Source organism: Homarus americanus, unplaced genomic scaffold, assembly GCF_018991925.1.
Source record: "Homarus americanus isolate GMGI-L3 unplaced genomic scaffold, GMGI_Hamer_2.0 scaffold46197, whole genome shotgun sequence".
NCBI classification, from domain to species: Eukaryota; Metazoa; Arthropoda; class Malacostraca; order Decapoda; family Nephropidae; genus Homarus; species Homarus americanus.
In genome coordinates this window covers 428,136-441,869 of record NW_024723050.1, presented here as the reverse complement: position 1 = coordinate 441,869, position 13,734 = coordinate 428,136, and the positions used below count along the sequence as shown (strand labels likewise).

Genomic DNA, 13,734 nt, shown 5'->3' with positions numbered 1-13,734 from the left:
AGATAGAACAATGTACAGTACATTCGTCATTGGATATATATCAGAGAAAATATATGATTATCTCATTTAAATTACTTAGCAGTTTTCATAAATGTCTACTTATGTTTTGTAAAGTGCATCTTCAGAACAAAGAATAACATTCCTCCCCTTCTTCCTCCTTCAACAGTTCTTATTCAGCCACTTCTCCCGTCACCTTAACAACACATAGAAACAACACTTTAACACTTGTGGGATTTAGTCAACTTTACCTGTCGACTGGTCGGTGGGATATTAAATATCTGGCGAGATTTTACTCTAGTCGTAATAGCAAAGTGTCTGCCACTTTGTCTGGCTCCAAGTTGATCGGGATGAAAACTATACATTTTGTTTTCAGTTACAAACAGAGAATGGTCAATTATCCCTACAAAATCCTTCACTGTTTCTTAATTTTTACCCCCCCCCCCCTCCGCACCTCTGAGAGCGAATTTGTTATAGTTAGATTGCATATGTTTATATATGTAATGAGAGAAAACGCGAGATCATACATAATAAAAGCAAACGGGTGAGAACGCAGTGTTGATAAAGGAAGTGGAAACAATATCCCGATAATAGCATTAGGAGGAAGTGGCTCCTCCCAGTTACTGGGAGACCAACGTTGCCTCCCTAAAGACTCTATGTGGTAAAGTTTTAATGTTTTCTGGCCTGCCATTTTGCTTCTGTATATCCTGGTGGGTCTGGTCTGCTTGTGCGTGTGGATATAACTGTGCTTCCTTGAATCTATACACAGTGGATATGCGTACGTGTATGCGCTTTAGTATGCCTGTCTGTACATACTGTAGGTGTGCATTTGTGTATACAGTATTTCCGTGGTTGCCCGTACCAAAAGAAGAGATTGAGATTGCCAAGTTATTTTATAAATGTTCAATTTGTACCGAGTCTAATCATTGATGGACATACTTAGTTATTTTCCTACGGTTATCTACCGCCTGTATCACCCTGTTGCACTTCGGTAAATTTGAACATCACTATAAATTTACAAACGGTAGTGAAACAACACTGGGTTTAGTGTTTAGTGTACAAGTTAAAAAAAATTAAGAACATAAAAATAACCAAAGAAAATAATAATTCTCAATCGCTTAATATATTAACATGGATATTTTGCATATTTCTTAATTTAACTGAACAACTGTCGTTTTAATTGCTCTTCAGAATCACTGAACAATTGACATTAATGTACAAAAAAAGTTCAGATCATCCGAAAACACCATGATGTTAAATTTCCTTTTAAAATCACGTTAAATATTTATTAGCAAACCAACATCCAGTGCATATGAAAGGTAAAACGGACAAACGATCTTATAGTTCTTTTTAATTAAACTTGCTTGGTTCCTGTCATTTTTCATTACTAGTTTATTTTCGTAGTCTTATAATCTTCATAAGTTAAAAACACGTACTTGGTGTTGTTCGTCATTCTGATAAAACAAATACGTAATTCTAACATCCAAACTTCATTTTGTCATACAATAGTGATAGTAATACTGGCGGTAATGTGGTCTCTGGCATCTTATAAGTATCACCTATTTTTAGAATTATCAATATGTGGTTTATTTGCTAAAAGATTTATATATTGTTTTATGAATCAAAATCAACGAAGGCGAATATAGGGGTTGGCACTGAATCTTTCAATGTGTGATCTAACCTGTTCCACATGTTTGACTCGACTCGAGTTGATTTGATGGCCGTCAACCCCTGGCGTCATTACGACCGTAGCAATGATTATTATTTCACTCTTTTTTGCGGGGATTAGCCCACCCTGGCACAGGTCACTGACTCGCATCAATATGCAATATGTAATAATAATAATAACAATAATAATAGTACTTAGTTCATAGTAAATAAAATTTATAATAAAAAATTAATATAAAATATTAATATTAAATAATAATAATAATAATAATAATAATAACATCACTGATGGTAATAATTGGATCGAGGACTCGAGGCTTTCTTTTGGTGTTCTCGATCATAGTTCAGCTGCAGCTTACTTGTCCCCGACTGGAAGGTTGTTTACCGTTATTAAGAGTTAATACTCATTTGTTTTTTAATTCCCTCCAAGTCTCATTAACTCTTCTTTTATTGAGGATATAAGCTGAAAGTTCAGGGCTCGAACTTTCTCTACAACATGGCTCTCAGAATAAAACGCCTCTAAGAGATTAGTTAATTTTCAACCAGATTATTCCAATGACATTGTCCTTGTCATTTTTAAAAAAATTGTTTCAAAAGTATTATCCTCGTCCATTCTATCCGCCTGCCATGGAAGCTTATTACGGTGTTCTGTTCCTTGTAAGCTTTGCAGGAGTTTGGGAAAATTTTTGCTCGGAGAAGAGGTCTTTGTGTGGGTTTTCTTACCCATACAGTATTTAGAAATACATTGTTCTTCCAGTGTTTCTTCTTCATCATCCCTTTTTTTTTATTCCTGCAAACAAATGCAATCAAATCGTCACTCCTTCAATTCAGGGTTAATTGATTCACATAAAACAGGCTACCAGGACACTATAGGTTGTAGGGAGAAAAGTGGCAGGACGTATTTTCTTTCTGTAGCACCGGGGGAGGGGGGGGTGAGGCTAGGCCAAGCATTAGAGAGAGCAAGACTATTAGCAGTCTTAGCGAGTCAACAGGTATCATTATGTATTAAACCAACATGAGACTGAATCCACAGAAACTGTATTACAACAGAGTTCTCACAAGGTAAGCTAAGAGGCGTTGAAACTAATAACAAATATTCAATCTACACCATTCATTAATCTCAGGAATAAATTCCAACAATAATACCAAATTCTCTATTTTATTTTTAACAATGTTGGCTCTAGATATAAATAAAAATGATTAATTTGTTACTAAAAGAATGGACGTGCTGACCCTGAGAAAATTTCTTCCCAGCAGTCTGTCAGCCAGATCGTCGGACATTATTATTATTATTATTATATATATATATATATATATATATATATATATATATATATATATATATATATATATATATATATATATATATATATATATATATATATATATATATATATATATATATATATATATATATATATATATATATACATATATATATATATATATATATATATATATATATATATATATATAGATATATATATATATATATATACATATGAAGTATATATATATATATATATATATATATATATATATATATATATATATATATATATATATATATATATATATATATATATATATATATATATATATATATATATATATATATATATATATATATATATATATATATATATATATATATATATATACATATGCAAGTAAATCACTGTGAGTGCGCGTGATCTAGGTATATGCTGATAACCACAAGGAAAAAAGAAAACACGAAGTTCCCAAGCTCTTTCGTGTAATTCACATCTTCAGGGGTGATTACAGACTAAGGAGAAATACATAACAAGGCGTATATATATACAGTAGAGGAAGGATAATTTCGTAATTAAGAAGATTTGTAACCAGGTGAGAAGGTTGGGTCATCTTACCCTCTAACCTGACTACCGACTGCTGCGGTGTTATTGAAGATTAGTAGGGTCACTACCTAGTGACCTGATCATTGTGGACTTGATCTTACCCTCCTCTACTGTATATATGCCTTGCTATGTATTTCTCCTTAGTCTGTAATCACCCTTGAAGATGTGAATTACACGAAAGAGCTTGGGAACTTCGTGTTTTCTTTTTTCCTTGTGGTTATCAGCACACACACACACACACACACACATACACACACATATATATATATATATATATATATATATATATATATATATATATATATATATATATATATATATATATATAATATTTTTTTACGGGGATTAGCTCACCCGGGCACAGGTCACTGACCTACATCAGGGAGTAGGGGGCGAAAATATAATAATGATAATAAAAAATTAATATAATAATATTGATAATGATAATAATTAATAAAATAATGATAACAATAATAATAATAATAATATTATTATTATTATTATTACTACTACTATTATTAATAACCATAAAGAGAAAAATAAAAAATAATAAGTGAGAAACGATATACAATATACATGTTGTGTTGTCAAAGTAAGAGAAACAATTGACACCCTCACTAGCGTAGCTAGGGGCGGTCCCCAGGCAGCTCTTTAGGGGCGGCACTTTTGGGTCTGCTCATCACCCATATCTGCAGCTACTGGAGACGTTAATCCATCCCTTTGTATCGGCGGCAAGTTAATCCTTGTCGTGTCTGACCTAACACCTGACCCACATCATCACGGCCACGTCATGAGCTACACCCTTGCTATGCGCCCCCCCCCCGCCACACACACAACCTGTAACCTGTTGAGGATTAAGGAAACAACTTCAAACAAGTACGCCAGTGAGCTCATGTGGTGTGGGTCAGGTGTTAGGTCAGACACGACGAGGATTAACTTGCCGCCGATACAAAGGGAAGGATTAACGTCTCCAGTAGCTGCAGATATGGGTGATGAGCAGACCCAAAAGTGCCGCCCCCCAAAAGTGAAGGATCACGAGATGCTGAATTGCCATACGACATTGAATTGAGGAGAGAAATGTTTTCTTCGCTGGACAGAGTGATCCAAGAAATAACTTTGAGATTTCAACAGCTTCATGAACTTGCTGAGAAATATGCCTTCCTTACCCCATTGAATCTTTTGGATGATAAATATGAGTGTCAAATAGATCACGATCACGACGACATTGATAAAGAGGAGTTCCTCGTTGAGAGAAAAAGACTTCAGCATTTTGTTGCTGTTGCTGCTATAACTATTAAAGACAGAATACAGACGTGGAAAGAAGGCCCCCTTGAACTTTTGCAGTTTATTCAAAAGTATAACCTTGGGAACTCGGTTCCAAATATAGTAATAATGCTGAGGATTTTCCTCACAATTGCTGTTAGTGTTGCTACCTGTGAGAGGAGTTTTTCGAAACTAAAACTGATCAAGAATTACTTAAGATCTACTATGAGCACCTTGCGGTTGAGAAATCTTGCCATACTGTCTATAGAGCGACAATTGACAGATGAAATAGTTTTTGACAATGTCATTGAAGAATTTGCCAACAAAAAAACAAGAAAAGTTACTTTGTAGAAAGTTGTAGTTTTCATTTCAGAAATAAAGATGGTCCTAATTTTTTACACTTTTTTACTTTTTTCCCTATCCTATATGTCGTTTTTGCTTTTTGTTTAACTGTTACTTATAAAGTTTAAGTATGTTTGGGGTGTATTTAAAGCATACTATATTTGAGTATGTGAAAGTACAGTAATATTATAATGGTACACAAACTATTTAATATATATATATATATATATATATATATATATATATATATATATATATATATATATATATATATATATATATATAAAGTGAGTCACTGTGCAATATGTATTTTTTGTGGGGGCACGGGGGGGGGCGGCAAACTCAAGGGCCGCCCCGGGCGGCACACACTCTAGCTATGCCACTCCTGCAATTGTGTGTAAATGAGACAGGAAATCAGATCAGCAACCTGGGACTTGGTCACAATTTTTGTGATGCTATATGGCAGCAGGGTCTATCATTATGCAATACAATATGCTTCCAATATCTTTACAGGCGGTAGTACCTCCCTGTTAATCAGTCAATAGGTAATTTCGTAAATCAGTAAGTTAATCAGCCAAAAAGAAAATCAGTCAGTAAGTTGCTTCAATAACGACATTCATGTATCAAAATTATATTACATGCTATTTTTATACATCTATAATAATAAAAGAGTGTGCCTGTGAGTCTGTCTGTTCCAACAATAGCTCCAAAACGAAAACAGTCAGAGACGTGACACCGTACACACATATTATTACCTGGGTCCCAAGGTCATACACTTTGATATTACTATTGACCACAAACCCCTAAGTGATCAGGGCACGAACCAAAACTCTTCCCCAATTGAGAAACCGTCACGACGATTCCGAGAGGTAGTTACCGGCGTCAGGGAGGATAAACTGAGCCAAGGTTAGGTTAGGTTGAGGTGGTTAATCGTGTCAGGGAGGACAAACTGTGAGTCAAGGTTATACAGTACAGGGGGTATGTACATACCCCGAGCGAACCCGGGTAATTTTGCTAAAGTTTGATAATAAGGTTCCAGGGCTAGGCGAAGGTATTACGCCCGTAGAGCCAGTTCTTCATTCGCTCTTTGTTTTACTTGAATTTACAGTATAGTGGGAAGGCTAGTGATACTTCTAGGTAAATAGAGATTGATAGAGTAATTCTCATATTTAGTTAAATCAATAGATTGATTCTCCTAAATTGATAGACTGACTTTCCAAGATATATAGACTGAGGCTCAAATGCAACATGACATTTTGATCTGCTATATACCTCCAGCATAATAGAAAACGAATTAATGTAATCAAAGAAAATGAGTCGCTTTATATGACTAACTTTGTTGTTTTACTGGCATAAGATATTTTAGATGTGCGTGTGTGATTAAAAATAATATTATATATATATATATATATATACTATGTCCTCTTCAGCATTTAAATCCTAACCTTTAGTGTGAGAAACGGGAACTTTCAGAGCGTAGGAACAACGTAATCATGTTTGGCGTCCCCGAGAGCCAATCAGAGGCAGCTGAAACTGGGAAAACACACAAGTTGAAATTTCAGAATATTTGTGATGAAGCTCTGAAATTATCAGCTCCAATCAAGACGTGAGGAGGCTAGGACAAAGGCAGGAAGGCAAGCCCGCCCTCTCAGGTCACACTAGTGAGTGAGGATGAAAAATGGTAAGTTATTCAGCATGCAAAACACTTTGCAATGAGCGATACATTTCAGGGTATGTTCATATATTGATATTTATATTGAAACAGTTTATTTAATCAGAAAAAACACATATACAGAGTCAATAATAATAACAATATTAACATGGATGAGCCAGTTGAGAACCTGAACTCTCTTGAAGGCACCTGAAAACCCAGATTGCACGGTAATTACTTTTATCCTTTTCACTACTGATCGGTCACGTTTTTGTTACGCACTGTTGGCAAGTTCTGGGCCTGAAGCAGAGGGAACAACACAAAAAACTCCTGGGGTCCTTGAAGCCGAGGAGGGAGGAGTCGATGAAGAGTGGGGACGGACGTTCTTGGGATCTATACAAGGGGAGGGTAGTGGGAGCAAGAGCGACAGCACGGAACCAAGGGTAGAGATTGGTTGTCGTTTGTACTCTTACGATTATTTTAATTTTATTGCTGAGTTTTACGAGAAAGACGATCATTCTATCCAATTCTTACGTATCCCTGGTCCTTCCACCTCTAACATAAGAACATAAGGATTCTGCAATAGGCCGGGATCTTTTTGAGATCTCTCTCCTATAGTCTACAAAATTATGTTCACTTGATAGTGGGTGATGTTGAACCCAAACTTCAAAGCACCGACATACATTTGGTTATCTATGTCTATATTTCTTAATATATATGTTTGTATATGGATAAGATTGTTTTGGTGAATCAGCTCTTTTTGTATTTCGTGTTATTGTTACTTTATATAATAAAGTGCATTACAGTATAACATTCTTGTTTACCTTTAAACTTGTATAATCCAGCAATAGTGATCTTATAAAAAAAAGTGTTTAACCATAAAAAAATACAAGAGACCGTAATTTTAGTCATTTTGGAATGACTGATGTCTTACAAATGATGATGAGGTTAGGTTTTCTTCATGAATGAATAAATGAAGTTGAAATAAATAAATAAATACCAGATTATAAATACGTCAAGGTTAGTATAGTTGATCCAATAAACGACATCTCTCGTTTTCTATGAATAATGTCTTAGTTATGTTGGTCAACGATAGATGACGCAGCGAATGGCGGCACTGATTAATACACGCAAATTAAAGGGAGTTAACCCTGCTTATTCTACCTTCCTTGGTCGTATATTCAGCGAGAAAAACTACTCTAGGAAAAAGTTAAAAAATATATTGATAATGAGTTTTTTTGCGGAATATTACCTTAGTTTAATCAAGTGAATTTAAATGAGAATAAATTAATTTAAATGGCCAGATGACAACTGCGACTTTAGTTATCCTGAAGTTAAAGGAACGCATTATATTATAAGGTAACAAATTTTTAAAGTAAATTTGTTACTTAAGAATTAATACAAAATTCAAGGAGTTTTTTCATTCACTGGATTGATTTACTGAATAATAGAACGAATGACATTATTTTTCTAACTTATTATTGAATAAAGACAACTAGTTACACTTTTATTTTGTTCTGTTTGTGTTTCAGTGCAACAACACCTGGGCTACTGGATCCCGGCTTACTCTCTCACCTCCACAAAACATGTAAAATTACACCATAGATCAAGTGCATGTACCTAATCTAACACAACACAACTCGGATTAAATTAAGTTTACCAATTATTTTTTACTTTATGACACCAAATAATAATCGAGAAGTGATTAGCAGTCCGATTTATTCATCTAGGACCATTATTTGACTTCATTCCGGCTATATTTGGCTACATACCATTTATCAGCTTACTATTCATTCAGGCAGTTGGTCTGTTCTATTTTACTTTATGACCATTATTGTGATGGGTAGTCTGTAATTAATGGGTGTAAAATCACAAGTGCTTTTGTTGACATTCCACGACACTAGACTGCTACATTAATAATTTGTCGTTGATATAAAACAAACCACACTTAATTACTTTGCCTAACCCAACCTATCTGAACTGGAGCTTCACCTAAATGTTATTAATACTGTACTGTATATTACTTAGGTTAAAAATATTAAATAACTAATAATTCCATCTTTCCTCAGGGTGGAATGCAGAAAGTAGGAACACTCTCCAATGGGGTTTTTATGCCATTAATTGGATGTAAGTTGCAATTGGGTAGTTAAATAATTTAGTTGTAAATATATACAGTATTGAGTACTGTATGTCATATGCTTATGTATTTGTTTGATCAATAATCTCATCTTTAGACTTTATGGTGTAGTTTTTCATACAGTGTAACATAATTTTGGGTTATAAGGATAGGTTTGTAATCATGCCTCATATTTATCTAATGATTTTGTTAATAATCTGAAGAGAGTTTGAACAGTAATATGTGTAACTTGACACAACATTACTATATTCGTCTCGGTTAAGATTCGGAAAAGGTCTACCACATTACTTCATACTGATATTTATACAGTGTATAGGGAAATAGAGCAAAAAAAAGAATACTATATTTTTGTTACATTTCCGTTGCCAATTTATATTTTCGATTTGACTTAAGAAAGCAATGTAACTACATTTTTGTGGGATAACTGTTTACATCGTAATCATATAACTATGTCCTGCCAAACAGCGCTGCTCTTGGTGCCACGTGATACTCTTGCGCATTTTCGTTCTCAGAGTTTTGAATTTTGCTTGGCCACCTGTAGTGGGTGGCCATTAAGTAGGTAGACATGGTAGACATCTGACAATGAAGCTGCTGTTGTTGACATTTTTAAGGCTTAGGGCATTCTGCTAACTACTGTTAAGTGTGCAAAGTGCAGTTCAGATTGTCACTATCATCAAGTTAAGAACCTGTGGTTTTGTACTGAAAGATGGAAACTCTCCAAGACAAAGAAATTACCTCACTGTGACTTTTTTTCTGCATTTAAGGGCACTTGGTTGGACAAAATACAAGTACCTACAAGTAGCATTATTTTTTCCTCCAGCATCTGATAATTAAGGTATGGTTAGGTTTGGGTTGGTCACTTTTTATTTTTTTTTATCTCACAATTTCCCTCTATCTCAAAGCCCTGTCCCCTTTGTGCAGTCAAAATTGTTGGTAGTGGGATGGGATCATATCTCCATACCGGTTCATATTCAATCACCACAAAATACACTAGGAAAACCTATTTTTGTTGGTATTATAGTTTCCTTGGTAGACCTTTCCTAAATCATTGTCTTGGTTTCTCCTTAACTCTCTGTGTGAAAGTTTTATTGCATAGATATTTTCTCATTTGTCTTCGTGGTTTTTAATAATAACATAATTTTACAGTTGGAACATACAAGATTCGTGGACATGAGATAATTTCCTCGGTTACGAAGGCTGCGCTACAAGCTGGCTACACATCCTTTGGTAAGGCATATAAGAATAACACCTGGTAAATTATCTCATGATAAAGTTTTTTATTATTATTCCTTCAGTACAGTATAGTGTACAGGTATATAGAGGGGAGATATCTGATATTATCCCTATCAGTACATCTATCTTTATGTATTATTCAATAAAGTACAGTACCACAAGCTCATACTTTTGAAGTTTGCAAATTACACTCCACAAGTAGAGTATAGGAGCAATTTTTTTAGTTCACAAGACTTTGATCATTAGTATGTAATAAGAACCAAGTAACGAGACAGGTTGAGGCTACATGGAACCAGACATAGTTTGGGTTTTCACATTAAAATTTACAGTATTTTACAGGTTAATTCTATATGAACATTCAACCTAAGTCATAACCTAGTAAAAGATGCAACAAAACCTTGGTAAGAAGTTACGCTGGATGTGGGCTGTGTTATTTTGATTCCAGCATGATGTAGATATGGTGTTTTGTTTAACTTCCGTCTTGCAGTATTTCTTACCTTAGCTAACATTGTGACACTAATTAACACTCAGATAGGATGTAGGCTTAATTGCTTATGTAAACCACTAGTATACAGTATTTTGTAAAAAATCAATACAGCATATATAGTTCTCTATAGAATTAAATATAGGTTCCATATCATTACCTCAAGTTTGGAAAATATACTGGGCCATTTTTACAGTAGCAGTGGATTCCTCAACCTGTACTGCCCTAGACCCATTACTGCCACTGTTTCAAGATATTCAAAAAATAATCATCAATGAAATAAAATAAAGAAATACTTATCACTTCACTTGTGTAATGTTACCTCACTACTGTATTATTCTTTTCTGTAATAAAAAAACTACTGTATACAAAATTATTAAAAATAGCAGCCATATGGCAACTTATATACAGTATACTGTACTGTACAGTACTACAGAAATGGGTTTTCTTTGTGATAAATGAGTACTGTATTACAAATAATTTTAAACACATTGTTTAGGCAAATTCACATTGCACAGGTTATTGCTGTACTTTACGGTACAGTATATAAAGGCACGGCCATATAAGCCCCCACCAGTTTAGCAGGGAGTTTTAAGGAAAAAACTTTAGTATGGATTTTCCTCCTGTAGCCATAGTTTTCTTAAAATACAGCATGCCTTTACAATTCGAGGTCTTTGATTATTCGCGGATTACACCCTGGATGTACCCAAGAATGTCTGCGGGTAGTTTTAAAGTTGGCGGCATTTTTGCGGCCGGGATGGGGAGCCCACGAGTTTTATTGCGTCCCGCTTGGTGTCTTTCTTGTCCCAGGCGGCTGGGCCAAGCGCGCTCACTCCATCTCAGTCCAGGAAAAACACTTGTCTATTTTGCGCGTGTGCTACTCTACTCTCTTAACAACTGTGCTCTTCGTGCTTGTGACGGTTCCCAAACGCCCTCAACCACCTTCATTCAGCCCTGGGAAGGTACCTAAACAAGTGAAAAAAGAAAGGGTCATGTATTTCTCTGATACGTACACCTGACAACGGGTAAGGGGACCGAGTGACTGTTAGTTAGTGCGTCATCTGCTGTTGTAACTCTCCTCACTCCCTGCTATATTTCACTGGATTTACTGTTATTATTAGTGTTTACTGATAGAATAGTGATTAATCATGGCATTGTAGCTAGGTAAACTTGTCATTGTAACCACCAGGCTACTGGGCCAAGCTGTGAGGTGTTATGGTTTTTCAACTCCTATTTTTGGGTAAATATACATAACTTTCTTAATTTATTTTTACTCAGTTACATGCACACACCATCCTAAAGACTTCTTTTATTATTAAAAAAGTAAAAGAAATAATTGTCCCAAGGGCAAACATGTAATAGGAGGAGACCGCAGAATGTAGCTGGTGGAGAGCGTTGCTAGGAAATCGGCGTCCCAGCTGATGTTCATTACTATGGTGGAGCAGGGAGTGTATGCGAATAGTGACTGTGTTAAACTTATGTTTGGCATTTATTTAATGGTTTGGCAATAGTAATTTTTGTTGTAACTTGTTTATTGATATTATTTTAATTTATTCATAACATTTCCTGGTACTGTATATATTATTTTAAGAAAACTATGACTGTAAGGTGTAGTGGTTGTTTCTCAACTCTTATTTTCAAATACATATACGTATCTTTCTTCATTTATTTTTACTCGGTTACAGGCACACATCATCCTACATATATAGTGAAAAAGTACAGTACTGTACAGTATTGCACTGCAATTGGGTTCTAGATGGCTACGAAACAAATTCTGTAACTTTGATCTACGTATCAACCCACCTGGCGCTCAATGCCATTTGTTCTAGAGACAGTAAGTTTTACGAGGAAAAAATTGCCATATGGCAATCCAACCAACCCAACTTTAATAACAAAGCATGGAGTTGACTTGAGGGCAGACTTACATTTCAATACTTTTTTGTCTTGTTTCTGATTATTTGTGAGATGAGTTTCCCATTATTATTTATTTGTATGTCTTTTGTGCATGTGTGGCTACACGTATACAGTACAGTGGTCCCTCGGTTAACGAGCGCCTCAATTAACGAGATTTCAGTTAACGAGTTACCTTCCATAAGATTCTTAGCTTTGGTTAACGAGCAATCCCTCGATTAACGAGTTTCTTACGAGCCGACCTCAACATGTTTTCGCTTGCATTTGGCGGTCCACCAGCTGTAGTATTAGTCCGCCAATACAGTAATCTGTTCTAGGGCTTAAATTCCTTACTATTTTAGTAAATATCAAGAAGTTTATACTATTAAATAAATTTAAAAGTTTAATATTAAATTTTTTAGTCATTTTAACAATTATTGAACATAATTGAAGTACAGGAAACTAGTTTTATGCGCGCCAAATAGCCTGTCAACACACCAAACAGGCGTCGGTCTCTGTGTCTTTTCAGTGGAGGTAACATCTTGCTTAAGACTCTCTTTAAGTAAACGCTTTTTTTTTCTGTGTTTCCAAGCAAATTATTGGTCGTTTTGAAATTTATTTTACATATTGACAATATATAATGCAGTGCAGAGGTGATTTAAAGAAAATAATCTTGAATTACACCAAGAGAACTAAAATTTTATGGGTGAAATGGTGCCATGGGGTGACTTCTCTTCCACCCCAATGCCTTCTCTTCTCCCTTCTCCTCCACCCCCATTCTAATTCCCATCATCATCATCATCATCCAGGAGTCTTCTACATACACACCTCAAAGTAAGTGTACTTTTCTACCTTTTTTTGTTGAATTTAGGCAATTTTCAGTGAGCTGGAACCAATTACCCAAAAACCCATTGAAACAATGGTTTCGGTTAACTAGCAACCTTCTAGAACGAATTGTGCTCGTTAACCGAGGGACCACTGTACAGGTAAAAGAAGTAATTGTCTTAAGGGTAAACACATAAAGGAAATATGCATTTCTTTGCACAACAGTCAAAATTTACACCCCCCCCTCACCCGGGTCAGTAAATGATAATACAGGTGTATTCGCAAATTTGGCAATTCACGGCCATTTTGAGACCCAAACCCTCACGAATTTTAAGGGCATTTTGTAATATACTGTATACAGCCAGTA

The 13,734-nt window shown here is 35.1% G+C and overlaps 1 protein-coding gene across 1 annotated transcript in view; it reads left to right on the top strand.

Annotated features, from left to right (window-relative positions):
• Positions 1 to 8,306: 8,306 nt before the first annotated feature.
• Positions 8,307 to 13,734, top strand: part of LOC121863226 (glyoxal reductase-like) — a 28,263-nt gene continuing 22,835 nt past the window's right edge. The window contains exons 1-3 of the mRNA XM_042361715.1: positions 8,307 to 8,386; positions 8,868 to 8,925; positions 10,082 to 10,162. Coding sequence (XP_042217649.1) covers positions 8,874 to 8,925; positions 10,082 to 10,162 — 133 coding nt within the window. The 5' untranslated portion in view covers positions 8,307 to 8,386; positions 8,868 to 8,873. The remainder of the gene's footprint in view (positions 8,387 to 8,867; positions 8,926 to 10,081; positions 10,163 to 13,734) is intronic.